Consider the following 20,500-nt stretch of genomic DNA (forward strand, 5'->3'; position numbering starts at 1 on the left):
TACAGTAGTTACTGTTTGTTACTAATGTAGAAGTTTTAAAAAAGTTTAAATTAACTCAAATATTTTTTGTCCTAAAACATACATAGGAATATCTTAACAAAAAGTTATCATCTTTCTCACACTTCTGATTCTAAATCAAGCATATTAGCCTTGGTTTCTTCACTGCATACACATCAATAGTTTAATTTACGAAATATTCAGTGGGATTAGTGCCGTGTGTTGTGGAAAATCAGCGCTTGGGGCGAGAGTATACGACTGCACTCCCGTACATATAAGTGAGGTCGACAGACAAGCCGCGAAAGGTGAGAAAATTTTAAAAAGTAAACCCTGCTTTTCCTTGATTTTGAGCACTTTTTATTAATTTTTTTCCTTTCATTTTATATGTATGCACATGCCCACATGTGCACATGTGTTTCATTCCTCTTTTATTCTTTCCTTCTTTTATTTTTCCCCTCCCGAATTTTTCGCCCCTTACTTCGGGGCACGGGGCTGTCGCCCCGCTTGCACCTCCCCCATGGCACGGCACTGAGTAGGTTCTTCATCACCTTCAATAGCTATCTTTCACTTATATACTACTATTATATTGATAAATTCTATATAAATCTCTAACCCAAGAGGGATAACTGTTCCTCGCTGATCCCTCTAAATGACGCCCTCTGAATCTCACCCTTTCACTGACTTATTTTTAATTAAAGAAAGGTGTGTTTACTTTAACAAGCGTAAAACACATTTAATCTGTTACTTTCGATGCGAGAAATGGGATTTAGGCGCTCTATTTCAAATAATGCAAGAACTGTACATTTTCAAGAACTGAAGTCTGCTGACATCAGAAATCATATGGAATGATCGAAAGATCTTCCCTTTCTTTCCTTTCCCATCTCAATCTGTGCTAGGGCGAGAGTATAGTACCTACCAAATACAAACCTTTCTTCAACAGTTAACAATTTCATGTTCTGCCAAAGTCGGTCATAGCGTTAAAAAATGCAAGTTTTATTGACTATTTGGTATTTTATCTTTGATGTTACATGTTTAATATTTATATAGAATGGGTCTGCGTCATTTATATGTATATTAAGAGATCGGATTTCGAATGCACGTGTACGGAAAGAAAAGCAAATAATTGAGTGAAGTAATTTCTACATTTGTGACTGAAATTTTTTGAATTTTCCCTGGGGGAATACATTTTCTTCGGGGGGAGATTCCCCCCGGGCTACCCCCTGAATTCATCACTGTTCGCAGGTCGGAACTAATCTAGGCACTCCAATTTATTTACACGTGCTGGGAAATTCGCATTCGCAATCAATGGAGGCGCTACCTTATTCTGTTTCTCCCTCCTGACTAACTCCTTGGTCGTTTTTCCTTATCGGTGGGAAATTCCCTTTACCTGCCAATTTTGATCGTGAACCAACTCTTTGAAACAAGTGAACTACTTTTTTTTTAAAAAAAGGCGATTGAAATTCTACCCTTGTAGTTTGTGTGGATGCTTAAGTGTACGGAAAGATTTCTTTTTAAGTGTGTGCAAGCTACTTTGCAGAAAAATATTAAGGTATTAGATGGTATGTGCATGTAGAATTGTCTTTTTAATTATTCCTAATTTAATTATCTTTTGTTGTTTCCGGTAAACGTGAAAATATGGTAAGGTAAATAATAGGCAATTCTAAGAATATTCCCTTGTACCTTAATTTCCACTTGACATGTAACATTTTTGATATAATTTTTGCCCTAATTAGAATAAGGGCCATTCACGTTAAACTTCTATGAGAGAGACTTGTTATTACATAAAGGAGTCTCCACACTTTTCCTTTTTATATGTGATCGGAGTTCCCGTCTGAACTCGACAATACACGCTCTAGCAGCACATCAACAAGTAGGACCGCATATTACCCGAGCACACGGTTCTACCAAACATTGATACATTTCTTAGATTTTCAGCGTAGGTTAGAGCTTTGTATTTCTTTTAGCACAGCTTGCACTAAATGACGAACTCGACAAAGTTCTAGAACACAGATTCCCCTTCTTAATTAGATGTAATAAATACAGAAAACTGTGCCCTGCGGGGCTCTAACTCGCTTTCACTCGCTAAGGCTCCTCGACAATACTATGTAAATTACATACTAAACTGAAGTTCAGAAAGGAACCAATCTAGCTACTAACCTATATTGCAGGACCTGTGTTCTAGAATTTTCCCTCGAACTCCGTTACTACTTGCAGATTGGCTTCATGAGGGTCCAGTATAAATACAGTGTAAACGTATGGCATAAAATCTAGAGTGCTTTAAACACAAACCAACTTCTGTTGGGTAGCCACCAAAAACGCAAATATGCTATCTAGCCGAGTCAGGGCAGGAGTACATTAGAGGGACCAGGGCGGTAGCGAGGGGGTGCGTGCGTAGGAAGCAGGCGCGTTAGCGACGGAGGTACGCATAAACGAGAATACTGGAAGAGCACAGACGTACAGTACTTCCACTGTCACTCGATATTCATTTCAATATGCTGTGCACTGACAGTAATTACTTATATATACATTCTCATTCCTTCATGGAAAATGTTTCACATCCAATTTTACCTATAAATTTTCTATTTGGTAGAACCGTTTGTTCGAGTGAATCCAGGACCCTTTAGAATGATACGGAATAAGAGAGTAAGATTGGGTTAGCTTAGTGATGGTGGTCCGGATAAGACTCACATGAACTTATTTTCAACGTTATACTACTATTTATTTGTTATTTTAATATACCCTAGCTAGGATTACTCTTTTTTCATTTCCGACTTTCATTCTTAACTGTTAAAATCACAAATATTTCTTATTTTCATGTTTACTTTGCTCTTCGGTAGATACGTATTCCTCTATATTGCGTTACTGTCCAAATTAATACCTTCCATTTGTTAAGTGTAGCAGACTACGCAGTTTTCAGAAATAACGAAAACAACGAATCCTTACCTTCTCATATGTTTCCAACCATCACTATAAACAACACCCTACTACAGTATTATGCAATTAAATTTTTAGATGATCATTAGGGGCAGACCCTCTATCAAATACATGTCACTGGGACATCAAAAATTACAAAACACAGACTACGAAAATACCTCTTAGGTTTACTTCAGCAGGTGGTTCTACCAAATAGAAAATTTATGGGTAAAATACAATGTTAAACATATTTTTGTGGGGAGTGTGAGTATAAGTAATTACTGTCAATGCACGGCATATTGGAATGAATTTTGAGTGATAGTGAAAGTGTTGTGTATATAAGTGTTCTCTTCCGCTGGGAAGGTTCTAGAACACAGGTCCTCTCATATAGGTTAGTAGGTAGGTTGGTTCCTTTCTGTACCAAAGTTTAATATTTCACATAGTATTGCCGAGCGAGCGTTAGCGAGAGAAGGCGGGTTAGAGCCCCGCAGGGCACGTTGTTTTCTGTCTTTATTACAGCTAAATGAACCGGTGTTGTAGAACCTTGCGTCTTCCGCTATCCTCATTTATGCGTGTTCCCTCCGTTGCTGACGCGCCTGCTCTCGACGGAATGCACCCCTTCGCAACCACCAGGCCCCCCTGCTGCGCTCGTTCGCTGACTCTGTTAGATATCATTCGTGCTTTTTAATGGCCGCCTAGCACACGTTGGTTCGTATTTTATGCATTGTAGTTTTTATGCTATACGTTCACACTGTATTTATACTGAGCCCTCCTGGAGTCAGTGTGCAAGTAGTAATGGAGCTTCTCATTTAGTGTATGCTATGCTGAAAGAAATACAAAGCCCTAACCTATCCTGAAAATGTAAGAAGTGTGTCATAATTTGGTAGAAGCGCCTACTTGAGTAATGCCTACCTCTTGCCTGTATTAGGTTGGTACACAAGGGAATACTTTTATTCGTGGGATATTAACTTCTCCTAGCGGCAAATGCTCTCTTACTGTCTTAGAAACTGTTTCTCAAGGAAAGAATTGCATTAATGGGTGTATATTGTTTTTAGACGACTGAGTATAACTACGGCGTGTGCACATGTGGCATAAAAACTGCATACCGTATAGGACATCATTAACTTAAAAACGAATCAACCTGTGGTAGGTGACCACTAAAAGGCACAAATGCTTGTAGAGCCAGGACAGGAGCGCACCTGTGGAGCCCGAGCGGTAGCGAGGTAGTGCGTCCATAAGGAGTAGGCGCGAAAACGCAAAAAGCTGGCCAAAAGTAAAAAAACGAAAGTTAGTAATATAGGATTTTTTTTATGTAGTTGGCTAGAGTGATGTTAGAAGGGCCCAAATCCATAAATAAAATAGAGTTTTTACTTTATTCCGACTACCTAAGCCACTCCTAAGTAGACCTTTCAGCAGGTCAAATGCGTAGAGAACAATAGGAGAATTGTGACGCGTCCGTTGAAACGGTTGTAACTTTCGAACGCGTTCATAGTTTTTAAATCTGTAAAGTTTTCCTATATCATACTGGTAAGTAGAATAAGTGTATGAAGGAAAAAATTAATAATGATGATGTAATAATTTATAATTTGAATCGCAAGTCAGGCAAAATTTTCATATTGTTTATATATTTTATTAACTTAAAGCGTTGAAAACATTATGTGCACCCTCGTGCACCACGTTCATATTTTGTAGAATGGTAGTCTGAATATTAATTAATGCTGTCGACAAAAACGTAGCTGCCTAAACGTGCCAATTACGAAGCGTGTTGATGTTAATTATTGTTCATTTAATGTTACAGTGACAAGCCGGTGCAGTTATCATAACCGAATCAGATACCAATAATTGGTGTCATTTAAGTAATAATACATTTCTAATAAATAAGAACGTAAGTAACAAGTAATTGTTCATCAAAATATGTGAAAAATGAATGTTGTTAAAGATACATTGTGAAAATTACGAAGTATGTTCACATTCTTTTTATTCCGCCATTTTGGATACGCCATTTTTTTTATAACTTTAGTTCCAGAATCGTAATCAGCAACCTCAATAACCCCTTTATCGCCACTTTTGAGAACATTTCTACAACTTTTTCGACTTTTGCAAATTTTATTCCGCCATTTTGTTTTCTTCAACTTTAGTTGCAGAATCGTAATCAGCAACCTCAATAACCCCTTAATACTAAATTTCATTCAATTTGAATATAGTTATCATATTTTGGCCAGCTTTTTGCGTTTGCGCCCCACTGTGCGACGGTGGATATGCGTATAACCAAGGATAGTTGAAAAACCAGGGCGTCTTCTTCTGGTACTATAGTCTTCATATGACGTATTGCGATCAAAAGCAAAGTTACAAGGAATTGAAAATCCTTACTCTTTTCAAATGACTTTATTTCGAAAAATGTTTAGATAAGTATCACATCAAATTACGTACCTGGTTTTAAATAGACATAAAAATTACAATTCCCTTTACAGCAATTTGATATCTCAAACCATTAGGGAGATATGGGAAAAAATGTTAAAATTTGATATATTTCTTAAAATGGCGTATTTGTGGGAACTTTTAAAAACAGTTTTTGATTTACTTTTCTTCTATAACATTACGACATTTTTTTTTTTTTAGGTGTAATTACAGTAAGTTTTCGGAATTACATGATTATAAACATTGTTACAAACTTTAACGCTTTTTATTTCAAATATTCAAAACGGTTTCAGATATCAAATTGCTGTGAACGGCAGTGTGATCTTCATATCTTCGAAAACTATCTATTCAGTTGGATGAAGTACTTAGCAGTTTTTTCGAAATAAAGGCTTTTTTAAAAAAAAGTCAAATTTTCAATCCATTTCAATTTCGTTCATAGTGATTGGAAACTCGTTATATCATGATCAGAGTATTCGAGACTACAGTACTTCGAATTGCATTGCCTTGTTTGTCTCTTTTGCATTATTAGTGCTGTAGAGGCCACCAAAATTTGGATGTTTGTTTTACGTACTGTATCGCGGTTAGTTTGCAACACTGAATAATAAATGTAACATCGTAAGTTTTCATTTAACATGCAGATTTGGAATATGTAATAACCTGACGTAGTTCCATTTGGAAAAATACAACGTTATGTTGGCTTGGCAACACTATTAACCTTGAGCTATGAAGGAGCATGCAAAACAATGTCCTCCTGTCGACACTTCAATGTTACAAAGGTTCAAGCGTTATTTATCCATTAATTTAAAATTTATGAAGGCATATCAATTTAAATGGTCCACCCTGTATATATAATAGATAGAAAATTAAGGTTTTATAATCGTTTACTACTTCCCAGTTTTCAAAATAATGTGTCTGTTAATTTAGGATTTAGATTCCTGGGCTTTCGGCATCTATCTATGGCCATTTAGCCCGTCACGTGAGAGGGATGACGTTCCTTGGCGAGCACACTATCCGGGGAAAGGGAAGGGGGTAAGGATTGGGGAAGGAAGGAGCGCCCTGAGACCTATAAGTTAGGTACCATCCTGGCATTTGCCTGGTGTGAATGAGGAAGACCTCATTCAGGATGGCTAGCCTGAAAAGTGTGTGTCAAAGTTTTATACTTAGTTGGCGAACCCATTACACATCAATATTTTAAATACTAATATTGTTCTTTGCTTAGAGGCTGTGTGTTATTTCTCTCATAAAAATAGTACTCTCTTCTTACTTCGAGCATTCACTATTCCATTTAACAGAACTGTTATTCAGAGACACCTGTGATAAATTGCACATTGTGCATATACCATGGCTTCAGAAATCCTTTTCTGAGCTGGCACTGGTTCTGAAAATCAAGCCTCTGAATAAAGAAGTCCATGTTGGTATATAGACCCACGTGTTTTGAACTTATAGCTGCTGCTGCTAGTACAACTGCAAAGTATCATTGTCGTATTCTGAAATTTCATTCTACGCTGCACATGGTTCCGATTCAATACTTGATCAGGAATCTTCACTTCTCACCAGTCTGCTTAAACAATTCGTCAGTCGAGATTGCCTCAGATTCTGTGTTTGAGTATTTGATGCCATGCCTTTCGTAGTTAATCTCAAGAAAGAAAAAAGGTATTAACTATAAACAAAACACAGAGATACAGCATAAAGCGATATAATAGGCAATACTCGTAATTCAACGGAATTAAATAAATTTAAGGTTCAAGATACAGCTACCTACTACTGGCAGGTAAAAATTGGGAATAGTAACATCGAAAACGCTAGGCGCCAGACTTGTATTTCCAATCACCTTGGCGCCTGGGATTTTTCGACCCCTAACATATATCAGTACTAAGTTCTGTATTAACTGTGCCATTTTGTTTTCTGTATTCTCTTCATGTGCCTATTTTGAAGTGCGTTGTTTTTGTATTTTAAATCATAGTATTTGTGAGACCATACAGAGTGCCGCTTGAAATGAATGCAATTGAACAGCCATCTGAAAGCAGCCCGCTGGATAGTAAGAATGTCGATGGGAACTCTAACGCACAGTTTCAAAATGAAGATTACAAAATTGTTGTGGATAAGGAGCCCTTCACGTCTGTGAAAGAAGGCCAAGCTGAAGTGCTCTTCCCATCATCACATGATGTGTTTTACAACCCTGTTCAAGAATTCAATAGAGACTTAAGGTATGTAAGTAAGATTCATAGCACGGAACTTTCTGAAGAATGAGAGACATTGATATTTCATGACTTTGGATTGTGTGACACCACCAATAATTAAAAATTACAATTATACTCACTAAAGCACGCAAATGGTAACGGCAAAATCGACGCTAGATTTCAGTGATCCTTTGTCGTCTTATTCATGCTTGCATTTTTAAGAAATGGTGCCTCTTCCAGAATATCAACATCATAGGTATTATGCCATTATTGACAAGTCACTTGCTGCAGCTGAGACGCTTCTATGCTCCACTGTCTTCCGCTAACCTCTTCGTCTTCACGTACAACTTTTCTGTTTTGATATCATCAATTAATTGTAGTCTACTTCGGCCTCTCCCTCTCTTTCCTGCCACCATACGCTCTAGCACGTCTCTCATGATACAGTTCCTTTCTACCCAGTGTCCTAACCAATTTCTAACACCCTTTCATTCGTTCTCGCTCGACCCAGCTAATTCTTTCCATTCTTCTCCACACCTACATTTCGAAGGCTTCCACTCGTTTTTCATCACTCTGCGTAATGTTCGTGTTTCTCCCTATACAGTGCAATACTCCACACTACGCATCTTATGAGTCTTTTTCTCAATGTCCCAGAAAATACTTTTCTTCCTCCTGAAGCCATTCCTATCCTTGCTTTTCTTTGACGTTCACGCTTCATATCATCACTAATAATACTACGCAGGTATCGAAAAACAGTCACCCATTTTATTTTCTCCACTCCTACTACAACTACATATTTTGATGTTTTTTCTCCGTTGTAGAGACAATGTTGATGTTCCTTGAATTACCTTTATAAAAATTTCTTGTCGAAAACTACCCTTCCCCCTACCATGTCCTTCAAAACAACAATCAACGACTGTGTTGTTTTATTCCTTTTCAGGTTTTTTTTTTTTTTTTTTTTTTTTTTTTTTAATCTATCACACACATGAAGAAGATGACAAAGGGTCATTGAAACATAGCGTAGATTTGCTGTTACCATTTGGATGATTTATCAAATATAATTTTAATTTCTGATTATTGATATAAATCCTATCACGTCATTAGATACCACCACTAATTTTATGTATAAAATAATATGTAAATTAAGTCATAATCATCAGAAATATTCTGCCGTTACTAGTATGAGGTTTCATCCGCAAATTGAGAAGTTTATATGTACTACGGATGTCTGTAAATGTCTTTTGTGTGAACGTAAAAATTTTCGTTTCCGTAGTGTCCATTAGTCATAAATCTCATGTATGAATGTTAATTAAGGTAATGTAATTGTTGAATAGAGAACATTTTTAACCTCGTAAAGTTCATTATTTATTTTTACTTGCATCTTCAATTGGATTTTCCGAAAAATGTATCTTTAATAAGAAATTCTTTCTAGTAATCTTCACATACCCGACTTAAGAAAAAAGGAAAAAAAAGTGTCGAAGGTTTTTGAGAATTGAAACTAACAGAATAGAAATAAGCAAAAAAGCTTTAAGAAATTATTAATGATTTTATTTTAAAATAATAGGAATACGGTTTTCAGTGGTAAAGCGCTCATCTTTGGTGCGAGGGATCCCTAGTTCGATTCCAGACGATGTGAGTGTGATAAACAATATCGTATCTGTGGGTTTTCTTAGGGTTTTCCCGTTACCTTCCACCAATTCTTTCATAATCATTCATCTAGCGTAAAAGAGAGAATCGTGGGACGTTAATTTGAACATTTCATTTCATATGGTATTTAAAAATTGTAAAAAAGTGAAAAATTTATTTTCTACTGATGTTTCATATCGTCGTTGGGTTATGAAAACATAGAGCACCCCTTTCATATTTTCTTTAGGTTTGAACCATTTGGGACAGTTTTATTTGGCACACAAGTAACGTTGCGTTTTGCAAACTATTGTAACACATGGAATACTTTATTATTAAATGTGGCGGCGAGATCACTGTGGAATCCTTTCCATTTCAAGCTTCCGTCAAGAAGGGAGTTAGCTGGATCTTAAATTTGTAACTTTATTTTGTGAACAGATTCCAAGTTATATGAATAATGTTCTGGATTCGAAAAAATTAACTTCGTGCATACTTACGTCTACTGTAATCAGACATGAATTCTTAAATCTTGTCAAAATTTCAAAGAATATTCTATATTATAGATAATTCAGTTTAATAGTTGAGTACGAAGTGACATAATTTTATTTAGTTTGATAAGATTGTTGTGTTGTTCAAAGAAGGATTTGTGAACTTCGTGTTCCAAAGTTCACCCTTCAATACAGCAGAATCTATACAATTATTTCTTTCTGTTAGGACAATATCTTTCTTACGTTATTGTGTGTGAAGCTTCATAAGTTATAGGAATCAGTATTAGTGTTGAAGGTAATATTTTTGCTTTGTGTTCCCAATAACTAATGCATGGTGCACAACTATACTTTTAAATGTGCTCTCTAAAATTGTTGGTCTAAACGTACTTAATTATGTTACCCAATGTTTTAAGATATGTGCTTAGGATAAGCTTTCGTTTCCGCTTCTTCAGATTCTGTTTCGTCCTCTGGTGTCATTGAATTGTAAATATGTGTATGTTTCTAATGGGTTCCTTACTTGGAACCGCCATAGAATCACCGAAACTTCATGTCCAAAACCGAAATATGGTATTCAGAGGTTATTGCCCACATCTTATATATTATTAAGAGTCCGTACCGCAGTCAGTCGTACATTTCGTTTAATTAAGTTGATTCTTTTGTTTGTGTCCATGACTTCATGATCGAAGAGGTAACAAAATTTGGAGAGAGAAACGAATGAAAGTAGATTCTGATGACCATAGGAAAAACACAAAACTCGATGATTATCTGATTACGACATTCAGAATGAATTAGTGTTGTGTTTCAAGGGAGAGAAAGAGACTTCGATTACAATAACTAAGTTATATATTAAAAGTAAAATTATACCAATGTGTAAAACAACAAGTTGAAATGAGGGAGAGAATTTAGAGCAACCATCCCACTAGTTACCTTCTAATAGAAGTATTAATTTGGACTAACCTTGATATACGCCAATCAATAATAATTACGAAATTTTGGGGTACTCCCATTTGCCACAAGGGCGTTTTCATAAAGAATCAGCTGCAAGTCCTAATCAACTAACTAGAAGATGATGTTGTTCAATTAACTAAATTTTTTATCAACTAAAAGGTTAATGAGAAAGAAAGATTATGTATATTGACCTAATATTTATTCAGAAAGTAGTATTAATGTAAGCTGCTTTCAAATAAACTCACCTTGCTTTGTATCTTGTTACGAATTTGTTCAAAAAATCATTTAAACATCGAATTTTAGATTATTGATGCCAGTACTGTCAATACATAAGTAAGATGAATGGAGTTTAGTTAGTTTAGAAATTAAGTGTTTTCCCTAGGGATAATGAATTTCATCCTGTATACACGCATGTAGTCGTGACATACATAAAAACAATGTACAATCTCTGACAATAAAGTTCGGTGAATGATCCCGTAAATAGAAAATAGATACAATATGAATGAAACTTAACTTACTGTCCTTCGAAGTAGTCCCCTCCAGCAGCCATGCAATGCTGAGCACGGCTGTACATGTCCTGGAAACTTTTTGAGAAGTATTCTTTCGGGATAATGCTCAGGATCCTCGTCACGTTTCGTTGGATGTCTGGAATATCGTCAAATCTCTTTCCTTTCAACGCGAGTTTGAGGCGTTGGAACAGGAAGAAGTCGGGAGGATTCAGATCTGGCGAGTATGGTGGGTGGTTAATTTGCACCACCCCTTTTCGGGCAAGGAATTGTCTGACGATATTGGTTGTATGAGGGCGAGCATTGTCGTGAAGCAGAAACCATGAACCCTGTTCTGAGTACTGGGGTCGTATCCTTTGTACACATTTCATGAAACGTCTCAAAATTTCAACGTACGTAGCGGCATTCAATGTTGTTTCCTCAGGTAGAAATCCCTTGTGGATTATGCCATTACTGTCAAAGAAGGTGATTAGCATCGTTTTGATCCGTGATTTTTCTGCTTTGACATTTTTCCGACGAGGTGATGCAGGAGAACGCCATTCCATGTTTTGGCATTTTGTTTCCGGATCGTACCTCACACACCAGGATTCATTCTCAGCAACAATACAGTTCAAGAAATTCGAATTTTCATCCGCCATAGTGATAAAATCTTGTGAGGCAAGAATACATGCGTGCTTCTGGTCATCAGTCAAATAAGGTGGTACGAGTCGACAACACGTTTTCCTTTTCCCTAAGTTGTTGGTGAGGATAAGTCTCGCAGATTCACGGCTAATATTCAATTCCTCAGCAATCATTCGCACAGTTAACCCTAGGAACACCAGGGAGGAGGGGGGGGCGGAGGGGGGCTCGAAGGCCCACAAATTATTTTTGTTATATTTTCTAACATTTCTAATTGCATAAAAAATCTAAAGAAATGATATTGTCAAGCTTGACCCCATTAATCAAAAAACGTACTTGCTTAGTTTTTAGTGTTTTGTTTTTTCTATTTATAAATAAAGAAAGTGTTGTGGGCCTCAGTCAGAGCCCCCCATCCTGGTGGTACTAAGGGGTTATTCACTGCATACACTAACTGTTATATTACAGTGTTTTGGCTACTTATTTTACTTTCCTTTGAAACAATTTTGGTATTACAACATGCAGGGTCACTCTGAGTTATGGTGCAGTGTTGCCAACTGCACATTATAAAAATTAGTATATATATTTTTCTGATTATTTTTTGGCACCTAAATGTTTTATTTTCTATTAGTTTATTCCTTCAAACCTGCTACATACACACACACACACACACACACATACTGTATATATATATATATATATATATATACAGTATATATAAGAAAGAGAGAACCAAATTTCAATAGTGATGGAAAGGAAGTATGCCTTGCAGTGAATCCCTTGTAATATTCATGACGCTGTAGTGGTGTTAGTTTACAAAATTGACAGACAAGTCGTAGCTTGTTTGCTTACGTCTTACATGTTCATTCCATAAGTGAAAAAACTTGACGTTGTGCTACTAGAAAAATTGTAACTTTTTGGTGGGTGGCAACACTGCTTCTCTGATGACATCCCCTATAGTGTCTGATGAACGTCCCTCACACTGTCCATCTTTTCGTGGAAACAAAATTTGAAAGAATTTCGCCATTCCAAGGATAACCGGGATGGAATTACACAAGATTAATCCTGAATTCATTGGAATACTGAAGTATACCTCAGGGGGCGCGGTGGCTCAGTGGTAGAGTGTTCACCTCTGGTGCTTGGGGTCCCGGGTTCGATCCCAGCCCCCGCCAAGTGAACTTTGTGATGGACAAACACGGTGCTCGTGGGTTTTCTCGGGGCTCTCCCGTTTCCTCCCACTTTCTTCATTCCACCATTTCACTCATCTCTCATCATCATCGTCTCCTTTAGCCTAACCGGCATAACCGTGGGACGTAAAACTCAAAGATTTCATTTCGTTTTTTGAAGTATACCTCACTCGTCCCCATTCTACCCTATTTTACTGTACCACACCAAAATGCTTTTAGAAGCCGCCTTTGTACACATACTACGCTGTACTAAGTTGCTATTGATAAGTTCTATAGTTTTTCTACACAAACAAATACAATAAATAGGTCATAGTTACTGACATAAATAAAAAATGGTAACTTAAACAATTACACACATATAGTTGGCAACACTGTACTTAGAAACCTAGTAGTAATAGAAAATAATAATATATGATATCTTAGACACCCCAAGTTCATATCAGACAAGATAAATTATTTTCCGTGAGAAATAATGACCTTTAATCTGTGGGCCTCAGAGCCCCCCCCCCCCCCCACGTTGGTGTTCCATGTAACCCAAAATTACTTTCGTGTTCCTAAGGTTAATTGGCGATCGTTCGTGATTAATGTCCTCAGCTTTCCAATGTTTTCGTCTGCGAGAGCTTGACGGCCTTCCGCTAATGGGGTTATCAGAAACCTTATTCTGCCCTTCTCGGAAACGGCCGAACCACTCGTAAACACACTTCAAGGACACTGCTTGATCTTCATAAACCTGTACCAGCATATCATGGGTTTCTTTCGGTGTCTTGCCAAGCTTAAAACAAAACTTCAAATTGATCCTTTGTTCGTTCATTTTACTGTTATCAGTTTGGAACCGGACACACTAACATTCACTTGGTATAACGCGTCTCACACAGACCACAGTTGACTCACAACTGAACAACGGTGGATCCACAATGGCGGCACCTGTCGCTACTCGTGTGCAGTGTTTCGTTGCGCCAGTGTTGCCAGGTCGAGCACAGCGACTTTATTCACCGAACTTTATTGTCAGAGGTTGTATATATATATAGGGTGTCCTAAAAATGTAATTACACTTTATCTGGTTATGACATATGTATATAACTTTGATTAATGTGTTTATTGACATATTTACTGGTCTAATAGGATACATTAAAATAAAAGAATGACATAATGGAGTAGATTAGTCTTTTCCACAAGTTGTTTACACATTCGTACATGTTCGCAAAAGTGTGTGAATGTTGAGTTGATAAAGAGTGGGTACTTTTTTGTGGGGGGACACTCTGTCACATATCATTTTTTTTTTTTTTTTTTTGTTTGATTACTTGTTCACTTTATCTAAAAAAAATGTCTTAATATTGTGTCAAAAATTTTTTCTCAAACTGGTCGTCAGAAATGGAAAAGCTATTTTATAAAAGTCTTTTTAGCTAGTTCTTGGCCATTCGATAAGATTCTAGAGGGGAAAAATGAATGAAAGTTACCTTATCAGAGAGAAAATCCTTGCCCTCCCTTCCCCGTTAATTCGCACACTGGGTTTACTGAGTATAGAATGGATTGGAATTAATCATTGAGGTGAAACGTATATACATTGATACATTTACGATAACAAACACTTAACTTCTTGAGACTTCTATTTTGCACACAGTGCTGTGTATTGTGATAAGATCGCAAGGTTATTGGAGGATGGTAGTAGAAGAAATCTTCAGCCATTGTAGGCAAAAGAATATTGTTAACTGTATTGAATAGGGTTTATGTAGGATGCCTAAGCAACATACGCCCAAGTTGAAAATAATACAAACAGTTTTGTATCCGTAGGAGCTGAAAGGAATACAAAATAGTTAGTATTATTTTCATCTTGTAATATGTATTCCATATGTTCTACCACACACGTCTACTCAGTGAATTTATGGAAATTTCATTAAATATAAACATTTTGTCAGTGTTGCAGTTCTGCGGTTGTTTGCTGAAGATCACTTTCGGGAGGCGAAAGAGAAGAAGAAAAAACGAAGTTCTAATCAACCGCAGGAAGCCAATGACGTACCACAAGACAACAATGTCAGCAGGGAACAACTAGAAGCCGGTACTAAGTATGAGGCATGTATTAGTTTCAGTATAATACAATTATAGGCTAGGATGGCGCAAGGCCTCGTATTGTGACGACTGACCAAACATCAAATCACAAAGAGAAGGACGGAAATGGGAATTCAATTGTAACATACGAAGAAAGTAATATTCAAATATTAAATAAGTGTGGCGGAAAATTGGGTGACAATTGAACCAAAAACTGTGGCTTATTGTGCCGTTCCGCAGTTCGGAAACCCAACCCGGTCGTCCTTTTTTACTATATGAATTTTATCGAATTTGCACCTATAGAGAGTATGATGAAAGAAAAGTCTACGAATTATGTGATAACCATGTAGTACATAATTTGATACCATATTTTTCAATAATTAAAGTATTCTATTACTATTTTGCTTAATAATGGTGGTTTGATATTCTTAATGCACAAAAGTTATTAATCACAAAACGTTTTCACTCGATTTCATCTCAGTCTACTTTTTCCCCTCCCTGTTTCGTGGAGCTTTTTGCTTTGTCATAGTTTATTGAATTAATTAGATGTGGAGCATTTTGATCAAAATGTCATTTGTGGGAAATGCGGGAAGACCTTGTAAAAATAATAATAATAATGCGTGTGCAGAGAGAGACAATAGCAAACACCGAAGGATTTTCAATTGATGGACCTCACAAAATAGAAGATTTAATAGAAGGAGAGGAGAGCACTGCAAATCAGTGATGTCCATCTACGCATAAAAATCGATAGTCTACGTTTACACGTAAACAATGCATAGACAATACGTAATCAGTCTGATATTCCAGTTGAAAATTCTACAATAATATAAAAGTCCTAATAGTTGGAAAAGAACTGGGTTCCTACAGACCTGGAAAGTCAGGGAATTTGATTTTTGTTGGAGAAATAACGGAAAGTTCTTTAATGTCAGGGAAACAAAGTAATCGTTCTCGATAAGAAGGCAACTCTGAAGTAATATGGTTATTTGGGATGTAGAGATCATACTATACAACAACACAGAATAATAGGTTACAGATGCATTAAGTTATGTCAAAATGTGTTGTGCTGTGATTTGTAGTTAGGTTCTTAACTCTGAAATCAGTTGAGCTAGAGTATCTTCAGTCTGTTAATGTAGACAGAGAGTGTGGCGTCTCTGACTTTTTGAACTGAGATACATGTCTTTTTAACCGACTTAAAAAAAGTTATCAATTCAACTCGTTTATATACAGGGTGTCCCAAAAGTAATGGTGAAAAATGAAACCACACATTCCTGGTACCAAAACTGTGATGTTTACTCCATAGGATAGAAATCCAGATAGCGTAAGCATTACTTTATGTAGTCGTTTATCGAATATTTCGCCCGAGTATTAACGAAGAAACAAGTTATCACTAGAGTAATAGCTTCGTTCACCGCTAACAACACATAAGCAAAATTCAAACAACAACTTTGAATTTGCAAATAAAGCTTCAGCATCATTTGAACTGAAAAACAAGACAAGAATAATAAAATGCGTCCTCCTCGAAATTTCGACTTTTGTGTAAGTTTAGCCTAATTTTAGGGGCAATTTTAGGAATTTTAATATAAAATACCCTCGTATTGAGTTTGCAAGCCCCGAAATATATTCCTGCGTACGCTACTGTATGCAACCGTGCTAAGTGGTCTTTGCTCTGACTCCCATTGTACGCTGGCATGTGTGAAGTTCCTTTCCTCCACACTTGAAGCTGTCTAGCTCCACTCCTGTCCATTTCCGGACTATATGTCATATAAACATTCATATGTCTGTGGTTTCATTTCTCGCCATTACTTTTGGGACACCCTGTGTATGTGTGTTGTGCGTGTGTTCAAGCATAAGTCTTTGACAGACGTGTACCGGTTTTAATGTTTTTGTTTGTTTGAAAGCGTGTTATTTTCCGGTTGTTCCACGTAAATTTCATGGGGATCTAACCATAGTATCCCGAGCTAAATCATGGAACTTCTGAATGCTTGGCAGTGTTCATACTGTAATTGTGTGTGTGATCACGCATAATTTCGAGAAAAATATACCAGTTTTTTAACTATGTTCTCATAGTGGTTTCATATAAATTTCTTTAGGATCTAATGGTGGTCATCTAGATCATGAAATTTCTCAACGATTAATAGTGTTAATATCGTACTTAACCGACATCATTGATTGCATGCACACGCATAAGCTCAGTACAGAAGTACTGATTTTGATGATCTCCTTTATAGTTTCAGAGAGTTTACTTTCTCGCAGATTCCATATAAATTTTATCAAGGTCTTTGGAGTTGAACCATGAAACTCCTCAATGGCTGGTAGGCTTATTACCATATGTATCTTCACGTATAATTCCATATCACTTAGACTAATTATCTATCTATCTATCTATCTATCTATCTATCTATATATATATATATATATATATATATATATATATATATATATATATATATATATAGAGGATGTTTCAAAACACCGAGAACATTGGCAGGTGATTCCTGACACCAAGATAAGGCAAAAAGTATAGACCAACCTGGGTGCACAAATCCTTCCTTTCGGAGTTATAGGCTGCCGAAAATATGAGAAAATGAACTTTAAAGGTCCATAGCTCCGAAACTACCGTAGTCCGGTAAAGACTTCACTTAGGAACTACTATCCAAAATACATGTTTCAGAATCCTGCGGTACTTCTGCAACAATTTTTAAATAGGGAGTTTGGCTGCGGGCATATAATTTGAAGTAGTCAGCAACTACCTCTATTAAAATTGTTGCGGAAGTACCGCAGGATTGTGAAGGATGCATTTTTGGATAGTGCACATATTAGTTCCTAAGCGAAGTCTTGACTCGACTACGGTAGGTTCCGCAGTTTTGAAGCTTAAAGTTATTTTTTTCATGTTTTCGGCGGCCTATAACTCCGAAAGGAAGCATTTGTGCACCCAGGTCGGTCTATACTTTTTGTCTTATCTTAGTGTCATCTTTCAAACGAATTCGAAAAACCGTGGAGTGGTGATCCATATCAGCGTCAAGAAAATCATACATAAACATTTGAAATGTTTTTCAAAACTTTCGTTTGGATTAGACAAAAATCACTTGAAAATTTGTTTTATATATAACGAAAGATTAAATTAGGAATGAAAAGGTCAATTATAATCAGAGCCCGAATTTTGTTGACCTAAAATTTTCTAAAAAGTAACCTATAAAATGACACTAAAATTCCTGTAAAATAACCCCTAAAAATCACAAAAATTGACCTTAAAACTTGCGTTATTTAAACGTTCATTTCGTCATTAAACATTGACATTTTTTAAAAATATCTTTTGCATTTTAATTACGATTTCTCACTCATTTTCAGAAGTTTTTGTTTCAGTTAGTTGCAGTCCAGTGATCAGTCCATTATACGACATTGTACGTACTGAAAACGTCAATTCACTCCCACGTTGAAACTAGGAAGCACACTTAAAGAATAAAAGTTTGAAAATGTAGACTGTATACACGAGAATAATAGATAAAAGCCCTGTTTAAATTTTTTGTATGCTTTCTAAACAATTTTTAATTATTCACGTGATCACATCTTTTGTGGTCAGCAACGTAAAACTATCTGTTTGACCACCTACTAACCCCAACCTCTCGTCAACCAGCTACAGCTTAAGTGTTCATTAACTTGTTAGGAATGCAGTTTTTCCACCGCAATAGTCAGGAAAAAAAAAAAGTCATTTAGCTTCGTGTTTTTCAAATCCGTAAACATGTTACCTTAAAATATTATTTTAAAAAAAAAAAAAAAAAAAAAACTGAAACTTCAAAACCGCAAAAAAATGACCAATACTTAGCCCTAAAAAGTATATTTTTAGAACCTAGAATGGATGGATAATGTTTTTATTTGAACTTGCTGTGTCCTGTGTGAAACAGAAACAAAGTTGACTTGTCAACAAGATCCGGGTCCTGATTATCATGATATTATAATGCTTATTTATTGAGACGTAAATTTTGAGTGTTGTTATACATTTGCCCGTTTTACTGATTAAAATCTCAAATTTCAGAACTATCGATCAACTTTAAGAAGTTAAGGTTGATGTAGTGATTTATACTATTATTTTAGGAAGCAATGTTTTATAATATTAATGAAAATACCAAATAAGGTCTATTAAAGGAAACTATAAGCTTAAATTAAAGTTTTTTAATTATGTTTCAGGATGGGATTAAAATCCTGGAAGCATTATCAGCGTCTGGACTAAGATCAATTCGTTATGCAAAAGAAGTACCTGGAATACAAAATATTGTTGCTAATGATATTTCTGCTACTGCGGTCAAGAGTATACAAAGGAATATTGCACACAATAAAGTGGAACATCTCATTTCTACCAGCCATAATGACGCTTCGTAAGTAGGAAAAATTTCTTTTACATCTCATTCTATTCATTCTGAATCAGTTACAGAGGACATCTCCCAATTCTGAGATATATTTAGAAAATCTGGATATTGGATTTAGCAAATTCCTTCTGATTTACAAATTAAAGGAGTAATGCTATGGAGCGTCTTATAAATGGTGTATATGGGGAAGGTTCGTGCATCTGAATACCAGTCTTCCTGAGTTGATATAACCAACGCAGATGCAGGATTGGGCATAGGGCATAGGGCTGACAATTACTTAATAATTTGATAAGATGCATTTTAAATACTAATTAAAGCTGTACTTACCAAAGATTTTAAGGGTACAAATTTAAAATTTGTCCATGAGAAGATACCAAGGATCTCAAGAGACAGTTCAAAATGTTGGCCTTTCTCTTAGCCTAAGTATGTTTACCAGTGAATCAAGGTGAAACAAGGGAAACTTCAAATTAATGTTTCATTAATTATTAATCACCATCTTGACAGTATATAAGAGCTATAGAGATGCACGAGAATTTCATTAAAATATTACTACTGGAAAATTAAAATATTATTACTACTTAAGTTACTTTATACACTAAAGGTTAATCAACAGTTATATCGTTATATAGCAATATTTAAAGAATCGGGGTTGCGGTGGCTCAGTGGTAGAGCATTCACCTCTGGTGCATGGGGTCCTTGGTTCGATCCCGGCTTGCGCCACGTGAACTTTGTGGCGAACAAACACCATGTGCGTGGGTTTTCTCGGAGTTCTCCCATTTTTTCATGCCACCATTTCATTCATTTCTCATCATCACCGTCTTCTTTAGCGTAGTCAGCATAACCGTGGGACGTAAAACTCAAAGATTTCATTTCATATAAAGAATCCGTAGTAAGACAGGCAATAACTGTGATAAAACGTTCAGGGTGAGATGTGTAATATGGGTATTTTTGACAAGTATATAGTAGAGTCCCGCAAGGAATTACTGTCATTGGAGCTCAACAAACCAACCAATCAAACAAAGCTATTAATACGGATATTCCGGAAGTAAGATGGTTTCCCAGTGGAATATTTTTTGTTTCGAATAACGAAACCAAACATAAGAGATATATTTAAAAGAGAATGAGATTTGAAATCCGGCTTCTTCCCGGTACTAACTCACAATCTCATCATATATTAGCATACTTACCAATATTAGTAACACCCCCTTTTCTCTCTTT

At 36.2% G+C, this 20,500-nt stretch overlaps 1 protein-coding gene across 4 annotated transcripts in view; it reads left to right on the forward strand.

Moving 5' to 3' along the window:
- Positions 1-205: 205 nt before the first annotated feature.
- Positions 206-20,500, forward strand: part of LOC145665020 (tRNA (guanine(26)-N(2))-dimethyltransferase-like) — a 38,328-nt gene continuing 18,033 nt past the window's right edge. Inside the window, exons 1-4 of one of the 4 annotated variants that reach the window (XM_081732223.1) lie at positions 206-302; positions 7,292-7,535; positions 14,789-14,942; positions 19,104-19,291. In XM_081732223.1, coding sequence (XP_081588349.1) covers positions 7,324-7,535; positions 14,789-14,942; positions 19,104-19,291 — 554 coding nt within the window. In that variant the 5' untranslated portion in view covers positions 206-302; positions 7,292-7,323. Of the gene's footprint in view, positions 303-881; positions 984-1,128; positions 1,557-7,291; positions 7,536-14,788; positions 14,943-19,103; positions 19,292-20,500 lie in introns of those variants that run through there. The other 3 variants (XM_081732222.1, XM_081732219.1, XM_081732221.1) reach the window with 3 other exon arrangements.

The sequence above is a fragment of the Thermobia domestica genome, chromosome 11, assembly GCF_964235325.1.
Source record: "Thermobia domestica chromosome 11, izTheDome1.hap1.1, whole genome shotgun sequence".
Classification (NCBI taxonomy): Eukaryota; Metazoa; Arthropoda; class Insecta; order Zygentoma; family Lepismatidae; genus Thermobia; species Thermobia domestica.